General features: G+C 38.0%; 1 protein-coding gene across 1 annotated transcript in view; it reads left to right on the plus strand.

Moving 5' to 3' along the window:
- Positions 1-18,546, plus strand: part of DNAH3 (dynein axonemal heavy chain 3) — a 70,606-nt gene extending 52,060 nt beyond the window's left edge. Inside the window, exons 48-61 of the mRNA XM_064461775.1 lie at positions 71-236; positions 575-791; positions 1,724-1,906; positions 2,799-2,997; positions 3,915-6,056; positions 7,028-7,253; positions 7,579-7,823; positions 9,261-9,377; positions 10,733-10,887; positions 11,672-11,839; positions 13,299-13,441; positions 14,582-14,786; positions 16,076-16,213; positions 16,397-18,546. Coding sequence (XP_064317845.1) covers positions 71-236; positions 575-791; positions 1,724-1,906; positions 2,799-2,997; positions 3,915-6,056; positions 7,028-7,253; positions 7,579-7,823; positions 9,261-9,377; positions 10,733-10,887; positions 11,672-11,839; positions 13,299-13,441; positions 14,582-14,786; positions 16,076-16,213; positions 16,397-16,750 — 4,658 coding nt within the window. The 3' untranslated portion in view covers positions 16,751-18,546. The remainder of the gene's footprint in view (positions 1-70; positions 237-574; positions 792-1,723; positions 1,907-2,798; positions 2,998-3,914; positions 6,057-7,027; positions 7,254-7,578; positions 7,824-9,260; positions 9,378-10,732; positions 10,888-11,671; positions 11,840-13,298; positions 13,442-14,581; positions 14,787-16,075; positions 16,214-16,396) is intronic.
- Positions 18,547-20,864: the final 2,318 nt, after the last annotated feature.

Consider the following 20,864-nt stretch of genomic DNA (forward strand, 5'->3'; position numbering starts at 1 on the left):
TCTTAGGCTTAGTTTTTTGTTTCTTAATTGCAAACAAACTTAGGTAACAATCGTGATTTTTTTTTTCTAGCCATGAGTCCTATTGGAGATGCATTTCGGAGTCGGTTACGGATGTTCCCTTCACTGATAAATTGCTGCACCATTGATTGGTTCCAAACCTGGCCTACAGATGCTTTGGAAATGGTTGCTAACAAGTTTTTAGAGGATGTTGAACTCGAAGATGACATTAGAAAAGAGTATGAGTTTATCTGTCAAGAAACATATGAAGCAAATGTTTGTTCCCCTTCCCATTGTGCCCCCAACATACTTGATTGGGAAACTGTCCTTATAAATGGACAAAGTGAAGCCAACTCTAGGATTTCAGTGAATGTCAAAGATACCTAGATATATGTATCTGATGTTTCTGAAAATCAGGCCACTCTTTGAAAGGGGTCTAAAATATTTCTTATAATGGGGAAAAAACAATTCTGCCTTCACTAACAGCAATATAATTTCATAAGATTAGAGTAATTTCCTCATAATTAACATAAAGACAGATTGTGTTTTCATAGTCATGTGGAAAATTTTTTTCTAGGGTTGTGGCAATGTGCAAATATTTCCAAGAAAGTGTGAGAGAGCTCTCCATCAGCTATTACACTACACTGCAAAGACACAACTATGTGACACCAACTTCATACCTAGAATTGATTCTTACCTTTAAGACTCTGCTGAATAGCAAAAGGCAAGAAGTTGACATGATGAGAACTCGTTATCTTGTGGGACTTCAGAAACTTGACTTTGCATCTTCACAAGTAAGTTTCAGATGAAAACACTGAATATGTGCCATTTGCATACTTCAGTATGGAGTCTGTATAAGCTGATCAAGACTTACAAAAATAAAATTTATTCAATTCCTTCTTCACTATATTCATTATGCTATTGATAATCTTCTATAGAAAGCCAATAAGAAAAGTTAGATTACTGCTAAGTCATATTAAAAAATTGTGGTATGTAAGTTTGGATTATAGCACTAAATGAAATTGATGGTACTTATTAAATGTTTAAGGAATAAACCTTACAAATGTCATTATTTTCTCAAAATCTTATATGGAGAATCCATGCCTCAGCATCCTATTATCCTTTTCAAAATAGGGGAGAAGTTGAAGAATGTTGCAAGACAGTAATAAATATTAATTCCTGAGTAGATTCCTGGTAGGAAATTGATCAGGTTCCAGGTAAATAACACCCTTCTTCAATCCATGTGATCCAGGGATTGATCTTTCCAAGATGCAAAGTAAAGGAGTTTCCAGGTACTTGCTGGATGAAGAAGAACATCCAGTTTGCAGCTGTTGCTTTCACTAATTCTGTGTTTTCTTCCAAGTTTCTTTTGGATTTTGTTTCCCACCTGTGCAATAAAGGATTATTTGGGGTTTCATAAACTGAAACTGTGAGACTGTGAAACTGACAATGAATCGGTTTATTTTTCATTATTGAAATTAAGTGGATCATAAAAAAACCAAGTGTATTTCATGGATAAAAAATATTTTAAAATCTGTTCCATTAAATCAAATAGCTCTTAGTAAAAATAGGCTAGGTAAGTATTTTAATAATTATTTAGATCAAATGTTCTTTTTTAGATTGTATTAATATAGTGTCTTCTGATCTTTCTTCCTAAGACATCAAGAGGTGAAATACATGCAAAGTTTACACAGATTTCTTCCTGATTTCCTGTTATGTTCATCAGGTTGCAGAGATGCAGAAAGAACTGACTGCCCTGCAGCCTGAGCTGATTCAAACTTCTGCAGAAACAGACAAAATGATGATCCAGATTGAGAAGGAAACAACTGAAGTAGATGCAAAGAAGGAACTAGTGTCAGCAGATGAAAAAGAGGCTAATGAAGCAGCAGCTGTTGCTAAAGCTATTAAGGTAGCGTACAAGGGCTTGAGCCTGGAGCATGATGGGTTCCAAGTCTTTCCAAGTAAGTGGGAGTTGTGATGATGTGTTAAAGGGATGATCCAAGCTCTTAAAGTGACAAAGTTGCAAAAGATACTGAATGGGATGTTCCTAATATAAATAAGGTAAATTTTGGCTGTTTGGATTATGACTGTATCTCACAGTACTGCATATAGCTTCCTTTTGTAGTTCACATCCCAAAAGCTGTATAGCTCTTATTTCTGTACTAATATATTATTCTTCTGAGCAGGTGAGCAGTAAGGTTATACTGTTTCCAGGCCCAAAGATGGTTCGTTTAGTTAGCTGAGGTAATTTGGCATAGCGCTGCATGGAGCCCTATTAGGCATAACTTAAGAGGTATTGCCATAGCCAGACATCTGTAGCACAGAATTCCTGTGGGAAGCTGCAGGATTCCTCAATATTTTTTTGTAATTAGTTGGAAATGTGAGTGATAGGAAAGACAGCTGATTACTGAGATCTGAGTACATGATAAGGAATTTAAGCTACACAGTATATATTTTTACCTGATCAGCACTGTAAGATTTAACTAAGAACAGCTGTATCTAACCTGTATTTTAATTTTCCTTGTCAGACCAGAGAGGCTTTGATCTTGAAAGCTTGTCTGGCTTTTTCAGCTATCAGTTCAGCTTATGAAGTTACTAATTTCTCTACAAACCTTTGCTCTTTAAACTGCACAGACAAGTTGTGAAAGTAGTTTTCTCTCCAAGAAACACAATGTTTCCGTCTTTTTATTAGTTACTTATAAGCAGAGAAGGTTCTCTGAAGCTGTGCTGGCATGGGGTAATCAGGTTGCAGAGCTGGTATTGCATGAAGGTTTACAGGCTTCTGCCCATTGTCTTAACAGGATGAATGTGAAGGAGATCTTGCTGAGGCCATGCCAGCTTTGGAGGCAGCACTTGCAGCTCTTGATACCCTGAATCCTTCAGACATCTCTCTTGTGAAATCCATGCAGAATCCACCTGGTCCTGTTAAGCTCGTCATGGAGAGTATCTGTGTCATGAAGGGAACTAAACCAGAGAGAAAGCCTGATCCAAGTGGCAGTGGTAATGATGCAATATTTGTTAGCCCTGCCCTAGGAATGCTTGGGGTACTGCTGCGTCGTACTAGTAAAGTGCTTCTGGCCTGAATGGAGCTATGTGCAATAAAAGTGCATTTTGCTAGCAACGACTTACAACTACACTGGATAGCTAAGAGTTGCTTTTGCCATTGTAATATATTGCACTTGCTTGACACTGTTGTACAAGCTTTGTAAATAAGATCCCAGTCACCAGCACAAAGTAATCTCTTCAACTTGTTTTGACCCAGTCTTGAAATTTGCATTGCCTTGAGGAGCTCTGGGATGTGGAGATGTGCTGTGCACCATTCACCTGTATTTTCCTCTCTAATCCCTGCTACCAAACACTTTCAGCTATACTGGGAGACAGAATTCTAGCCATACCTCTGCCATAGGCGATTGTGCTAACAAGCTTTTTCTATGTGCGTTACGTTGTTATTGTGGGAATGCATAGGATTTGCAAGGTAGGAAAGGAAAGAGACCTTTTTCTTTAAGTTTTCTTCTACCTTATACCACCACAGTTCAACCCTTCATTGAAAATAAGGATTCTATAAATGTCTTTCATCCAAAACTGTCTTACCTAGATTAGGAAGGAATGCTTTCACATAGTTACTGATTTATCTAATAAACTATGCTAAGAAAGACTGTACTGTAATTTGTTTCCCTTATTTTGCTTGGTTGATTTAGAATTAATATGTAATTACTAAATATGACATAGGTTAGTGATGCTGAAGTTCCTGTCTGAATATCTTTAGGTAATGACTTTGCCAAACTAGTTAACAGTGGTTGCATAGTAAAATTCTGTTGCAAAATCACTAATGGTAATTCTTCATATTATGTTTCAAGTTTTTTTTCAGTTTGACCATGCATATTTTAAGCCTGATTTTAGTATTATTTGCAATATAGGTAAAATGCTAGAAGACTACTGGGGACCATCTAGAAAGATTCTTGGAGATCTGAAATTCCTTGAGAGCTTAAAGACGTATGACAAGGATAACATTCCTCCTGCTATAATGAAGAGAATTAGAGAGAGGTTTATTGATCATCCAGATTTTCAGCCAGCTGTCATAAAAAATGTCTCATCTGCCTGTGAAGGACTATGCAAGTGGGTGCGAGCCATGGAGGTATATGACCGTGTTGCAAAAGTGGTTGCCCCAAAGCGTGAACGTTTGAGAGCTGCAGAAGGATTACTGGACGTTCAAATGCAGAAGCTGAAAACAAAACAAGCAGAACTTAAAGAGGTAGTCGATCGCCTCCAAGCTTTGAATGATCAGTTTGACAACATGAATGACCGGAAGAGAGAATTAGAAAATAATATTGAACTCTGCTCGCAAAAGCTTGTGAGAGCTGAACAGCTAATTAGTGGTCTTGGTGGAGAGAAAGATAGGTGGACAGAAGCTGCACGATTATTAGGAATCCGGTACCTAGACCTTATAGGAGATGTGTTATTATCATCAGGAACTGTGGCTTATTTGGGAGCCTTTACTGTAGATTACCGCCTAAAATGTCAACAGCAATGGCAGATCCTATGCAATGAAAAGAACATACCATGCTCCAGTGATTTTAGCTTAAGTAATACATTAGGGGATCCAGTCAAAATCCGTGCATGGCAGATTGCTGGATTGCCAGTTGATTCTTTTTCCATTGACAATGGCATAATTGTTTCTAACTCAAGAAGATGGGCTTTAATGATAGATCCTCAAAGGCAAGCTAACAAGTGGGTGAAAAATATGGAGAAAAGTAACAGGCTGTCAGTTATCAAATCATCTGACGCTCATTATGTGAGGACATTAGAAAATGCTATTCAGCTTGGAACACCAGTCTTGCTAGAAAATATTGGTGAAGAACTGGATGCTTTCATAGAACCCATTTTATTAAAGCTAACATTCAAACAACAAGGAGTAGAATACATGAAATTAGGGGAAAATATAATTGAATATTCAAGAGATTTCAGGTTTTACATAACAACCTGCTTAAGAAATCCTCATTATCTTCCTGAAGTGGCTGTGAAAGTTTGTCTACTCAACTTCATGATTACACCTTTGGGTCTTCAGGACCAACTTCTTGGTATTGTAGCTGCAGAGGAAAAGCCTGAGCTAGAAGAAAAGAAAAATAAACTGATTATAGAAGGTGCAGCCAACAAGAAACAACTAAAGGAAATAGAAGATAAAATCCTGGAGATCCTTTCCAATTCAGAAGGAAACATCTTAGAAGATGAAACAGCGATTAATATTTTGTCTTCATCCAAAGAGTTATCTGAAGAAATCTCTGAAAAGCAAAAAATTGCCTCTGTGACTGAGATGCAAATAGATTCTACTCGAATGGGGTATAAGCCAGTTGCTGTTCATTCAGCTGTTGTCTTCTTCTGCATCTCTGATCTGGCAAACATTGAACCTATGTACCAGTATTCATTGATTTGGTTCATTAACTTGTATGTCCAATCTATTGCTAAAAGCAAAAAGAGTGAAGATCTGGAAGAGAGAACTAAAAATATAACTGAGCATTTTACAATAAGCATCTATAATAATATCTGTCGTTCACTGTTTGAAAAGGATAAGCTGTTATTCTCCTTTCTTCTGACAGTAGGCATTATGAAGGGAAAAGACCAAATAGACGATGAGGTTTGGCATTTCCTACTAACAGGAGGTGTTGCTCTTGGTAATCCTCACCCCAATCCAGCTCCAGATTGGCTATCTGACAAATCATGGGCTGAGCTCGTACGTGCGTCTAGTCTGCCAAACCTCCACGGACTCATGGAACACGTAAGAGAGAATTTTTCAAAGTGGAAACTAATATATGACTCTGTAAGACCCCATGAAGAAGCCTTCCCAGATGCGTGGAGCACACTGATGGGGTTAGATCGCATGGTTATTCTCAGATGTTTGAGACCTGACAAAATTATTCCAGCAGTGCGGGAGTTTATTGTGGAAAATATGGGAAGAACGTTTATTGAACCACCTACGTTTGATCTTGGAAGAAGTTACAGTGATTCAAATTGTTGTGCCCCTTTGATTTTTGTATTATCACCAGGTGCTGATCCTATGACAGGTGAGATTGGTATTTAAAAATCTTTTTTTTATCTGATTAAATGTCACTGAGTGTGACTAAACTGACAATAGTGTAGGCCCCTTCATTTGATCTTTAAAGTGTCTTTAAAATACAATACAGCAATGATGGAATATCAACCATTTGCATCTGCCCATATATATACAGTGATAGTAAAATTGCTAGAGGGTGGAATGGAAGTAGTGGTTATGAAATGTCTAGGACTCTGAGCAGCAATTTAGGGATCTAACAGCGTGTAATATCCAGACCAGTTTATAATTTATGCTTGCATTACAATTCTTTCAGTGGGTGTTTGGGACTTGCCCCAGTCTTTGTTACAACCCTCCTCCAGAAACTTTCCTCCCTCTCAGTTACTAATTAAATGGTGTATATGACTACACTTGAAAACGCATCTGTTAAACGTCCTTTAAAAAATAACCACCCAGATTATTTTTAAACCTGATTTTCTGCCAAAAGAATTGTAATATGGAGCCATACCATAAGGGTGTGTTTCCAGGAGGTACTGGTTTTGATGGCAAAGCTGGATGGTTATTTTTAACTAGATCTAAAGAACCAGTTTACAGCTCAACTCCCATAAACAATTGTTCCCATGCAACAGAGAGAGTAGAGGGAGGGCTGTAGTGTGAGCTGGAACTGAGCACTCAGGGCTAAAGGAGAGGACAGGCATTCAACCTGGCTAGGTTTTGGGTTGGTTGGTTTGTTTTCTTTTTAAGTATTCTTTATACACATAATTTTTAGCATACGCCTCAGAAACACAGTGACTGATAGAGCATTTGTTACTACTCCTGGGTTGAGGTGGGTTTTTTTTTCAACTGAGTAAAATATTGGTTGACTTTTGCCCCTTTAGTTGCTTTTTGCATTATAAAAATGATGAATATAAGTTTAAGATTAATATAGATCTGCTTTCTAATAGACTTTGTCTTTGTCTGCATGTGTGAAACTTGCCATCATAGGTTTGCTAAAATTTGCTGATGATGTTGGCATGGGAGGCACAAGCATCCAAACTATTTCGCTTGGACAGGGACAGGGCCCAATAGCAGCAAAAATTATTTATCAGGCTATTACTGATGGAACCTGGGTAGTGTTACAAAACTGCCATCTTGCAACTAGCTGGATGCCTGCTTTGGAAAAAATCTGCGAGGAAGTTATAGTGCCTGAGAATACCAATGATAAGTTCAGGTAGGAGTTTTGGTATTTTGCTCTTTTTAGTGGGAATATTTCTTGTTTACTGAAGACACTAGTAAAAAGCAATGAAACTTCTTTTGTGTGAGCAACTAAGTATAACGTATCATTTATGTGCAGTGATAAAATAAAGGTACCTAATTAGGATGTAATCTTTACTACCTGTCCAATATAATCTACTTTTTGTCTGAATTCTAGAACAAGTTTAGATGTTATCATTATAGTTAAGCAAGTAATAAAACTTAGTCTTCTGCAGATGAATATTGAGGATTTGTCAATATTGATGATTTTTTGATAATTTGCTTTTTAAAATTCTTTTCAGGTTGTGGTTAACTAGTTATCCATCAGAAAAGTTTCCTGTTAGTATCCTCCAGAATGGCATCAAAATGACGAATGAGCCTCCAAAAGGAGTTAGAGCAAACCTTCTTCGATCATACCTTAATGACCCCATCTCCGACCCTGTGTTCTTTAGCAGTTGCCAAAAGCCAGAAATGTGGCAAAAACTGTTGTTTGGCCTTTGCTTTTTTCATGCTATTGTGCAGGAAAGGAGAAACTTTGGTCCGCTGGGTAAGGTTTAGGTTATTTTGCAGTTTTTTTCAAAGAAATTAGTAGTTTTGAAATGCATTATTGGAGCCTTTCTGTAAAAAGGCGGTATTGTTGTTAGCAATGTTATAAGAATGCAATCGGTATTGCACAGAACATAATACAAGTCTAAAAGCTGTTATTTGCAGGGATTCTTATTCAGGCAAAGCTATTCTTGAAGCTACTAAAAGTATTACCCTGGGGGTGGACTAGAAAGTACCAGTTTTCCAAGTAAATATATTATTCACTAGTTACATTAAATTATAGCTTACTAAACTATTAATTTATTATTGAACTAACCATCAAATCCAGTTCAGCCTTAAATTTTCATAAAGATGTGTCTTCTTCAATTCTGCTTTTGTTATTTATGTGTATATTTTATTTTATCAAAGCTAGTGCATATATTTACTTGATGTGAAACAAATATATGTAGCTGCATGTGTTGTTCATAACACAGCAGTGAAAAGGTGTGTATTAGTAAGAATTGTGCTTCAGCTTTTTCTCTAATGTTGAAATATTTAGAAAACTATATTGAATTTCTACATAAGTTATAGAGATGTATGGAATTATAGATTCCATTTTTTATAGCTATATAAAGCTTACACTCTCCACCGGTGTATGTGGAGTTTTCAGCCTTCCATTCTGACTGAGTCTGTCTTCATCATAACAGGTTACTGTTATGAAATGTTATATTTTGACTGAAAGCCACTGTCCTTATTTTAATAGGCAGCTAATTAAATATTAAAACACTAGACTGCCAGTATGAAGATGCTAATTTATTGCTTTAAAGTGAAAATATAATCTTTGTAAGTGACAAAGTGGTCATTTTCAAAAGCAACACCTGCTGCTTAATGTGACCAGCTGTCTGGGGGAAGGATTGTTGCAGCAATAGCTCTATTTTTTGGTTTGCGCGAGGGGTGTAGGTTTTCTGAAGGGTTCTCTTATGTGGAGTATGCTCCTGTGTGGGTTTTTTTAATTGTACTGTTACTCTGAATGACATATACAAACAGCATTAATAGATGGGAAGATTGATTAAAAATTAAAATCAATCAATGAATTAAAACTCCTGTTCTCATCATCTCCAGATAGCAACAGATTAGCTGAAAGTACCGAGCAGGTCTGTGTTCTACTTCAGGTAAAATATAATTTTTCAAGAGTGTGTGATGCCAAAATGCCTATGCTTATGTTTTAATTATACAGAATGATGGTAACAGTGCCTTAGGATACAACATGGAGTTACGGAGTCATATTCTCTCTTGTGCAATAGCAGCCTGGTAAATTCCAGGGCTTCTTCTAGGTACTAGTCTGGCAGCTGTTATCTTAAGATCTGTAGTAGCAGTATAGTACCAATACCGCCATTTCCTGAGCATGGATACCAGTACAGTGCACCATTGCCCTGTATATCTTTTCTGAATTTAACAGGTTGGAATATTCCATATGAGTTCAATGAATCTGACCTCCGAATCAGTATGCGACAGATCCAGATGTTTCTGAATGAATATGAAGAAATCCCATTTGAAGCTCTGACGTACCTAACAGGTACAGGCATTGCACCCTCTAATGCATTGACTTTGCTAGGCACTTTCAGCTGGTACAGTGATAAACTGATGAGTTGTTGACAAGTTATATGGATTCCATTCAGGTTTACTTTCTTGGCCTTCCACATACAGACAAGTTGGATCCCAAACCCTTAGATGTCATTGCTGTCTTGGCTCATATATAGCTCATACATATCAGTCCAGCAAACCTCCTGGTCTTTGTTTCATATATGTCAAATAAAAATGTCAATGGCTTCTATTTCACCTTAGCTGATCGATATGATCCTGACACAGTAAGCACTGGCAGTTTACCAGATGTGATAATACTCATCAGTTTAAAGCTGGAGGTGTTGACCTGTGTAAACAAACAGGTTGCTGTGGCTATTCAGTTCTCTTTCTCAGATAGTGGCTTCTTGGCACCTCATTTGTCAACCTTATAAAGACAATTCCTGATTTTTGCTAATATTATGATCAGCTTTATGAAAAATAATTTCAGAAGTCAGGATTAGGGGAGGAGGAGGGGCAGGTGCTGATCTTTTCTGTCTGGTGACCAATGACAGGACCTGAGGGAATGGCAGGAAGACGTGCCAGGGGAGGTTTAGGTTGGATATTAGGAAGAGGTTCTTCACCCAGAGGGTGGTGGAGCACTGCAATAGGCTCCCCAGGGAGGCAGTCACAGCACCAAGCCTGATGCTATTCAAGAAGCACTTGGACAAGGCCTGCAGACACATGGTGTGAATTTTGGCGCTGTCCTGTGCAGGGACAGTAATTGGACTTGATGATCCTTGTGTGTCCCTTCTAACTCAGGACATTCTATGATTCTATGATTCTATGAGTTTAGCTGTTTTCTGTACTTTATATCACTGTAAACCTCCCCTCGTTGCTTGCCCATTACTTAAATCTCTCCAACCCCTTCTACACAGGGGTATTGCATATTTGTGATACTTTGTTTTCTTCTTCATACATACCTAATCAGGTTAAGTTTACATGAAAGGAACAAGACAAGGATCAGCTCTATAGCACTATTAAGTTTTTGACAGTTCTAGAAATTCTTACTAATGAGAATTTCAAGCAAAAGAGCTGACATTTAAAATATGAGATTATTTACTGTGGCATGACCAACTCATAGTATCCCTTAAACTTCTCATCATCAAGACACACAAATTTGGTCCATAGTTCCAAAGGTGCTGAAGTGCCTAATTTCCATTGAATCAATTGAAGTATAGGGCCTAAAAACTTCTGAAGATCTGGAGCTTCAGAACTTCAACTTACTGGAGCTATACATTATTGCAAAACAATTTTTATTTGTTCATTAACTTTCAATTTTTCATCCTGGTTTTCTTTGTCCTTTCTCAGGGGAATGTAACTATGGAGGTAGAGTAACAGATGATAAAGACAGGCGTCTTCTCCTGTCCCTTCTTTCCATAGTCTATAGCACAGATATAGAGCAGGACAAGTATATGCTTGCACCTGGAGATGACTACTACATACCACCACATGGTCCATATGAGGTGAGAAGATAACAGATGTAAATTGTCTCTGAGTTATTGGGCAAAACCTTATCTACACTGTACTTTGATATGCTGAATACAACAAATAGAAAATAAAACCCATAAGATCACAAAGCCATGCCAGAATATATCTTATGTATGAGAATTTAATCTGGTACTTAATATCTAATACACCCCAGTGGAGATGGAGTGATCATCCAATATTCTGATGTTTGTTGATGCAAAGAGCCTCCCCAGTGCAGGTTTCCAGTACAGTTCTGGAAAGTCAAAAAGAGTCAGGCTTTGGGAATTTACAGGGTACTTCTGCACCCTCTTGCAACCACTTTTTCCTTGAAAGCAATGATCAGGATGAGGAGGTGGAATGGCAGGTATATACTCAATTTCCATCCCCTTTTTCCTTTTTACCAGCTGCACAGAGGTAACGGATGTGCTCAAATCCCACCTATTTGTGTAGCCTGCAGTTGTAGGGGCAATACATACAGCTTCCTACTCTCTTCTGTGACTCCTACCAGCATTCCTTGTATATTTCTAATGTACATTCCTTTCTTTTGCTTTCTGTTGCTGCTTACATGAGGGTGGTAAGAACAACTTCTCAGTTTGTTTTTGAACCATTCAAAACTCTTACATTTATCTCTGTGGACTGAGTAAATTAATTCCTGGATGCATTTAACTGGAAACTTATGTGTTTGATTGTAAATGGAAATGTTCTGTCCAAGTTGGGTTTATGGATCATTTATGAATATATTGTTGCATGAGTTCTGGTATTTAAATGTTTCTTTTACAGTCTTACATTGAATACCTACGAAGTTTACCAATTACAACACACCCTGAAGTGTTTGGACTTCATGAAAATGCAGACATCACCAAGGATAACCAGGAGACTAACGAGCTTTTCAGTGGAGTGCTCCTGACTTTGCCTAGAGAAGCAGGGGGAGGTGGGAAGACCCCTCAGGTAACTGGGGAAGAGAGATCAGCTTGCAGTCTGGAAAGGTGCCCTTTCCTGTCATGCCCTAGTTGTCAGAGTAATTCAGCACCTCTCATCACATGACTGTGGTGTTCCAAGTAGATGTGAATGTCCCTGTAGACAGATCTGGTATAGAAGAACCTTTAAAGGTGGAATATACCCTAATGACTTTGAATTCAAATAGGTTAATACCACACAACCCCACCTGGTTGACTAGAACATGCAGTTTGAATAGGAATGTTTCTTTCATATATTGTGTTTTTAAAAAAAGTCAAGTGTTTCACTTCAGCTATTAACTGTAGTTAGAGCATTGTTAACAAGCACAGTTGATAAAGCACCTCAATTCACATCCATCTCTAGGCAATTTCAAAGTATGACATTTAATTCCAGCCTACACATTCCAATGATGGAGGTTCATGCACTGGCCTGACTTCATCCAGCAGCGGTTGTATGACTGTCCCTGCTGTTCTCACTAGGGGACAGACTCCAGAGTGCCAGGAAATTATATCAAGTCATTCAGCCATCAGGCAAGCAATATATAAGCCCATTAGAGGCAAAAGTTGGTGAAGTCTGTGCTATAATGGCACTTCCAGTCTGTTATTACTCATTGAATGCTTGGGTTTTGAGATATGATTTTTTGGTTCCCCTTCGCTGCCTCAGTTTCTACAGTCCCAAATGTGTAACTGTGTTTGTAACTTGTGTGGCACAAAGAAAGGGGGCAGTTTGGTGGAATGGAATTGCTTGGACACAGACCTCACTGTCATCTACCCCTCCATGGGACCTAGTTGTGAAGATGCTGGGAATTTCTTTCCTTCATCCTGTCCTGGCAGTGCAGGTTACTCAGGCCAGATCCAGGCCCCTTTGAGACATAGATAAATGACCTTTCAAGCCCCTCAGATTTGACATCCTATATTTTATACACAAGTGGATTCTTGAAAAGTGGAATCGATGGAGCCTCATTTCCTACGGGGTTGTCTAGTGATTGTATTGTCCAATGGAAGATACCCTAATACCCTGTCATACCTACTTCCATATGCTGTAAGTAAAGCTTCTTTCGTGGCTGGGGTATTCTTATGTTCTTCCCATCATTTTCCCCATGCTGCATCCTTGGTCTTTTCCTTCATTGTGGCAGTAATAGGATCATGCTTGTCTGTCCTGCTGCCTGTTTTCTTAGTTGCCTAAAACCTTTCTGCAAATTAAACAGAAATTACTAACAAATTTAGAATTATTGAGAAGGGAAAAGGAGCAAGCAGGCACATGCAGAGACAGACAGGATGATGCATAAAGGGAGTAAGAGCATGAAGCATTATTTAGCAAAATGGACTAAAATACCCTTGCAGTTATACAGAAAAAATATAAAATCTGCAGTGTTTTGTGGAATTTATTGAATAAAAATAGGTGAAAGAAAAAGGGAAATTCCTCATTCACTGCAAACTTGTGATTTCAGGAAACAGTTGAAGATTTGGCGCAGGACATCCTATCCAAATTACCAAGTGGCTTTGATGTTAAAGAAGTTATGAAGGTATACCCAGTACTTTATGAAGAGTCCATGAATACAGTTCTTAGGCAAGAACTAATCCGATTTAACAGGTATGGCTCAGTGTTTTGTGTAGCACTACTAATACTGACATTTATCAGTGCTAGGCACTCACAAGCCTTCAACTGTTACAAGCCTTTTACGATACATTGTTCTTAACATGATAGATTCTGCTTTGGATGAACCTTTCAAAAAGACTTGAAAGCTGCAGCTGACTACCTGAACGTAGAAATAGTACCTATATTCTTGGAATATGAACTTAAATCAGATTTGAGTTTCTTGTGTTGGGGTAGGGCAGCCAATATTTACAGCACACTATGTTGATTAGTGTTGCAATCTTTAAGGCTCTTGTCACTTGATTTCCCTTGCCTAGAATGGGAATTTTCACTATCTTTCATTTCTCTATGTGTGTTTTTTCTTTCTTCACTTGTGCTGGTTTTGGCTGTGATAGAGATAATTTTCTCCATAGCAGCTAGTATGGGGCTCTGTTTTGGATTTGCGCTGGAAACAGTGTTGATAACACAGGGTTGTTTTCCTTCTTGCTGAGCAGGGCTTACACAGAGTCAAGGCCTTTTCTGCTCCTCACCCCACCCCACCAGAGAGTGGGCTGAGGGTGCATAAGAAGCTGGGAGGGGACACAGCCAGGACAGCTGACCCCAATTGACCCAAGGGATATTCCACACCATATGACGTCATGCTCAGTGTATAAAGCTGGGGGGAAGATGAAGAAAGGGGGGGGATGTTTGGAGTGTTGACATTTGTCTTCCCAAGTAACTGTTACACATAATGGAGCCCTGCTTTCCTGGAGATGGCTGAACACCTGCCTGCTGATGGGAAGGAGTGAATGAATTCCTTGTTTTGCTTTGTTTGCATGCAGGGCTTTTGCTTTACCTATTAAACTGTCTTTATCTCAACCCATGAGTTTCCTCACTTTGACTCTTCTGATTCTCTCCCCCATCCCACTGCAGGGAGTGAGCAAGCAGCTGGGTAGTGCTTAGTTGTTGGCTGAGGTTAAACCATGACATTGCTTTTCTGAAGTTAAATAAAAGTTTTAATAACTACAGGTGAGATAAGGAATTTCTGACAGGACATTTACGCTTTGACTGGCCCTTCATTCAAGTGGGACTCAGAGGTCTTTAGCTGGATAGTAAGAAGTAAATAATGAGATGACAATTTCTTTTTTTTATCTTAAGGCTCACTGAAGTTGTTCGGAACAGCCTCATTAATTTAAGTAAAGCCATTAAAGGCCAAGTGTTGATGTCAGCTGAACTTGAAGATGTTTTCAACAGCATGCTAATGGGAAAAGTACCATCAATGTGGGCTGCCAAATCCTATCCATCACTGAAGCCATTGGGAAGTTATGTGTCCGATCTTCTCTGTCGTTTGGTCTTCTTCCAGGTATGCTGAACTGAGACTGACAGGTCTAAGGACACAGTAGTTGAAAGCTGAATGGGTAAAATGTGTATCAGTACTGTCCTCACTCAGCAGTACCCTTATAATTCCAGGTTGTGAGCTACTTGTACATACTCATGACCAAATATACACTGCCTTAACAGCATTGAAATTAGCTGGGCGGTTGCTCAGCAAGGTGAGCTGGGAGTATAATCCTTTGGTGCTAATCCAGTGTTGCATTTGGTAGTTTCCATTTTTCTATTTCTAGAAGATGCATTTTACTTTACATTGATGCCTTAATGACTTCCCTGCTCAAAAGGACACTGAACCAGGTGTGAGAATGCTTTAGAAACAGTGCATAACAGGCACTATTAAATTTTATATATGTGACTGTAAATCTCTTTCAAGTTTAATAAAAAGTGACACCATTTCCACACACTTTTTGAACAAGCTTTTTTATTCTTTACTCACCCTTCCATTATTTCACCTGCACTCTTAAATCTCTTTAAACTTTTTAAAATTTCAGATGTACCTTAAATAGCGGAGGTACTGAGATCTAGTGGAACCCCATACAAGTCAGATGAGGAGAAGGCTAGAAGGAAGTGTCTGAAAGATTTGTATAAGCAGCAAAGTTTTCTGATTGCTGGATCAGAGTACCTTATGGGCTTCTTTTGACTCCAAATGGCTTAGAGTAGCGTGGGGACATTCCACCCTTGACTTGTTTTTCCTACTGCATTTGTGATATCCAGCAAAGATACTGACCCAAGATGATCTTATCTGGGCACCTTTGTACTAGAACGATTTCCTCTACTAGGATCTGATGTGTTGGCTGTAGAGAGTGCCCTCACAGTGATTGGTGAAGATACTATGTAAGAAAATTTGGCCTTTTTTCCACGTTAGGAGGTTGGTGTTTACAAGACTGTAAAAGGGGGTATATTGATAAAAGTGTCCAAATTCAATAATTTTTCTTTTTTTTTTTTTTTTGCTGGCTGGTATCTAGACTTCCCAAAATACGCTTATGCTACTTTCTGGAAGCTCTTTCTCAGTAGCACTAAGTTCGGGTTGTTTCAGAATGAGTGATTATTTTTGTTGTCGTCATAAATAACTGACTTCTGTGATTTGTTGTCTCTGAAAAATATAGAACTAATGGTAGTATCCAGAGGGTCCCATTGAGGTTTAGATCACATTGTGCTTCTTTGACTGTATCTGAAAAGACATCCTTTTTCTGGTGAATTGGCACAGTGAAGCCACAGAATATATTTTTTCTTATGTTTGTTTTTCCTCTCCATATTCAGGATTGGGTCATCAGTGGGCCACCCACAGTCTTTTGGCTCTCGGGATTCTTCTTCACTCAGTCTTTTTTGACTGGTGTTTTACAAAACTATGCCAGAAAATACACTATCCCAATTGACCACATTGGATTTGAATTTGAGGTAAGAAAATGCAGAGGAAATTTGTTTTTCTTGAACAGCTGGAAACAAATATTGCAGCAGCAAGGAATAGAGATTTCAAATGAAAAGAAATTTTATTTAAAGGAGTAATTTCAGACTATCACTTAACAGGATTTAGTATACTCCAGATAAAAATAAAGTCAAGCAATGGTTTAATCATTCCAGGTGATGAAACAGGAGCACACGATGGAGAAAATGCCAGAAGATGGGGCTTATGTGAGAGGCCTTTTTCTGGAAGGTGCACGATGGGATAGAGAATCCTTGGTAATTGGAGAATCACTTCCAAAAATCCTTTATGATTCTCTGCCCATTATTTGGCTGAAACCTGGAGAAAGTTCAAAATTTCCATGCACGAACATCTATTCATGCCCTGTATACAAGACAAGTGCAAGAAGAGGTGTCTTATCCACTACTGGCCACTCAACCAACTATGTTCTCTCAATTGAACTCCCTTCAGACAAGCCCCAGAAGCACTGGATAAATCGAGGTGTGGCAGCACTATGCCAGTTAGACGACTGAGAGTATGCAAGTCAAAACACTTGCATTTTGTTGTTAAAATATATACTTTACTCCCTAATGGCTGTATTTTTGTTTTATATCGGGATTCTTGCTGACTTCAAAGTAGGTCCCAATTTCCTTTGGTTTTTAGCCATTATCAGCCACTGAGCAAGAGTGAGGGAAAATAGAACACTACAAACAGAAACTTATTTCAGAGGCCTTGGCTTTATCTTGCAATAGATCAGAAGATCAGAATGAACACAACTCCCATCAAACTGTGTTCCACCCACATTGTTACAAATCTTATGAAATCCTAATATTACCACCTAGTTACTATCATAGGCCTTTCTTTTTTTAATGAAATTGGGCCCAAAGAGTTTTGCTGCTGATTTTAATGGGTATCTAAGCCACAACTCTTGCAAATAGGACTCTGTGGATTTGCCTACCACTTCTGTGTCCCAGGAGTATGTAGGGCAAGGAGGGAGGAGATGAGGATAGTCTGTTGTCAACGTGTAAAACCAATCCTCAGCTAGAATGAACTGCTAGAACTGTATTATAAAACTATAGTAACTGACAGTCCTTGAAGGTGTGCCTCAGAATTTCCATGGAAGACTTCTAGACAGCATATGCATTGGCAGCCTGCCATTTCTCAGAGCAGAATGCTTGTCTCAGAAATTTTAAACTTCTTTCTTTATTTGGTATTATTTACCTACGTATCCCAGGTGCCTGATAAATGGAGCTGCTTCCTTTCTGCCATAGTCTCGTTTACTTCCTCATCTTGCCCTCTTGCATGTTGGACTAATAACCACCTGAAATTTTGTACTTGTTTAAGCCCTTTCATCAGAGAAGCTCAAAGTAGCTTGCAAACATTAATTAAAAATAAAATAGTCTGAACATCTTCAAAGAGCTGTGCCATCATTAACTAATCCCCACAGCATGCCAAGAAGGTACTAAGGATGGATCATTAGATTTGTTGTGTACACACTACAAGAGAAGCACGAAGATCAAGGCAAACGTTAAAAAAAACCAACCCACTGCATAAACACCCACTAATTTGGGGTCTTGTATTTTTTTTCATTGCCCAAATTGTGGCATTTTAATGACTTGCTCGAGGCCTCACAAAGTCAGAGATGCAGCTATAATTCAGCAATTCCCAGTATCCTCCTACAATCATTAAGTGATTCTGCTACAACTCACTAAAACATATGGTTCTTGTCATTGGAGTTTATCTGTTGTGTTGTGCTTAGCTGTTATAGGTGAAAACAGCATTCATTATTGTTTTATTAACCACTGGTTTGTTTTATATAGATATTAATAAAATGATAACTTTTAAGAATGGTAACATACAGGTAGGCAAGAAGTGTTACAGCTGTGTTGCAGAGTGCTGCCTTTGACAAAGATATACATAGGTAATTAGTACAGTATCTTTATGTACCATATGTACCATATTTGATGCCTAGTTAACAGTAAAATATGCAGGCATTTGGTGCATCATTATTGTTATGTGGTGATTAGGGCAAAGATGACAGGCCAGGACACTTAATGGTTATTTGTTTTAATAAAGGGGACAGAGATGTGCAGGTGTTTCAGTTTACTGATAGGAAGAAACTGCTCTTAATAATTTAGACTAAATAATATTCGGTGCCTATAGCAAAAATAAACCTTGTTTATGAATGTTACAGCACAGTCATCCAAATTGACAATAATTTTTGAGAAGAGAATCATGTTTCAGAAGAACTATAAATAAATTAATTAAAATTGGTCCTTTTAAAAATTGTCTTAGGCTCCATAAAAGTAACACAGATACTTTGTACTTTTCATATAATTAAAATTAACTGAAATTCGCTACATATTTAAAAAAAAACATTTTGGTAATTACCATATTTTTGAACGGCTGCATGTAATTATTGTTGTTATCACATCAGCAATTCAGATCACTAATTACGTCACTTTGGCATCAGAGATAACAAGCCTCCTCTTATAGGTTGCTTTGCATGCAGGCCAGAGGCTGGACCTGGCTGTTAGATCCTTCCCTGTGGATTGATCGGTTCAGTTGCTACTCTCAAAAGGATCTTTCTGTTTCAGTTTGAGCTTCCACATGCAAGTGACTGATGGAAAATACTGTGGGATAGCTTGCCATGTGGGTTTCTTGTTAATGCCTTTTTGTGAACAAACACTAACAAATAGTTTATTAAACGACAGTCGTGGTTCTTGTGAATATATAGTGGCTTTGCTACTACATTGAGTGCAATGTCCTTGTTACTGTGTTGATTTTCTAAGTGCTGCTTCTGTGTTAATGTTCAGATCTCAGATGAAGGCATCTCTTAGAATGTAATTAAAGATGTATTTTAAGCTCTTGTAGCTGTGACCAAAATATATAGGGAAGAGAGGTCTGTAAAAGAGGAGTCATCCATCTGCTGGTTACTATGCCCCCTTCACCAGGGATCAGGCAGGGCTGAGTTGGTTTAGTTGATTATTACTGAAGTACGTGATTTCCTGAGCTGCCCTTACTATTAGAAAAAAGTAATGGAATTTACTGTTGAAGGATATCTGTCTTAGAGATGTTTTCCTGTGGTTCTTCGAAATAAGCTTCTCAGCCCTATTTCCTGAGCACGATCTAGACCTTCATGAAGAATGATATGCTGGCTAAACTCTAGAATTCACAATCTCTCTTGGCTGAGGTGCATTAAAAAAAGAAAAAGGCAACTCAGTTGTTAGTTGGACATGATAAAAATGTGAAAAATTTTTGGACAAATTAGGTACCTTCTATGAAGTATTAGAATTCTTGGTTTTACAGGTTTTGTGTTTCTATTTCTTAATTAGAAAATCTCATTCATTAAATGAACCACAGAAAACACCTGTAATTACTGCAAATCATAGATTCACAGCCTTGCAATAACTCAAAGCAGATGGAAAAAATGTAGTATATAGACATTACGGAGCAAGAGATTTTTTTTTTTTCCCTTAGAAATAGCAGAGATGGATTTTCAGCTAGGGATGCTGTAAGACAGGGTTTGTACATTTTCTTAGGAGATGAAAACCTTTCTCTTAGCTCATCTGTACAAAAACACATTCAGAGACAGAAAGTACTATCTCTGTTGATTTTAACACTGTTGGGCTGTTAAATGGAAAATGATATAATGAAAAAGCAAAAGACAACACAAAGGCCACAGATGCTTCTACTTAGGAGTTCCTGTAAGCTAGAATGTTTTGCCTAATAGGATTAGAAAAATTAGTGAAAGGTGCAGGTCTCTCCTGTAATTAGGATTCTTGAAAATGATTTATCAGTATGATAAAATAAGTGACCTTTCTGTCTGCAGATAAAAGATGGATGTTACTGACATCTTTTCTGATTAATAGAGTAGGGCCCCAAGAGTGAGGTCCAGGTTGCTTTATTTTCTCCAGATCTAAAAGGTATTACAAGAACAAAGTTGTACTAGCAGGCAGATAGATCAGATAACCTTATCCATCTTAACCTGTTTCAGTTCTGTGCTACTTCCCTTGGAATAGATTGGGTAACTGCTGCAACTTAATGTTTCCTCACCCCTGGACAACACTTGAGGGGGTACAGTCAGTAAGCAGGTGCCGAGTGCATCTTCTTAAATGATTGTGTGCTTGCTAATATTAGTGTTAAATTTGGTTTCATAAGCACATGGCTTCATAAATTACAACCTTACTAATGATGGAGTTAGGGACAGAATTTCCAGAGTGGAGGTGTTATTTAGATATTCAAGGCCAGGTATCGTGTCAACAAATTACTACTGCATTGCCTACTGGTTAGCTCGCACGAGTTCATGCAAGTGACTCCAGATTTTTATTTCTAAAGAATATAGGATTAATGGGATCTTTTAATTCTAAATTATTCTAAAGCATCTCCTGACTAGTGTGATAAATTGGAAAGAGGCAGTATTTTCAGTTAAGCAAGTGGATACTCATTTGAGTTACTTAAGGCTACCTGAGCCTTTTTAAAAATGCATATTTGTACTTCCCTTCGGAAATAAAATCAAACTCGTATTGTTGCTTCAATTTGGTGTAAATTTCTGAAATTTTAGGGATATTCTTTTGAAATAATTTACGTTTACAGTATGTGCTCAGGAAAGAGTTACGAGTATTAATACAGACAGTAGATTTAGAC

The sequence above is a fragment of the Phalacrocorax carbo genome, chromosome 10 (assembly GCF_963921805.1).
Source record: "Phalacrocorax carbo chromosome 10, bPhaCar2.1, whole genome shotgun sequence".
Lineage (NCBI taxonomy): Eukaryota > Metazoa > Chordata > Aves > Suliformes > Phalacrocoracidae > Phalacrocorax > Phalacrocorax carbo.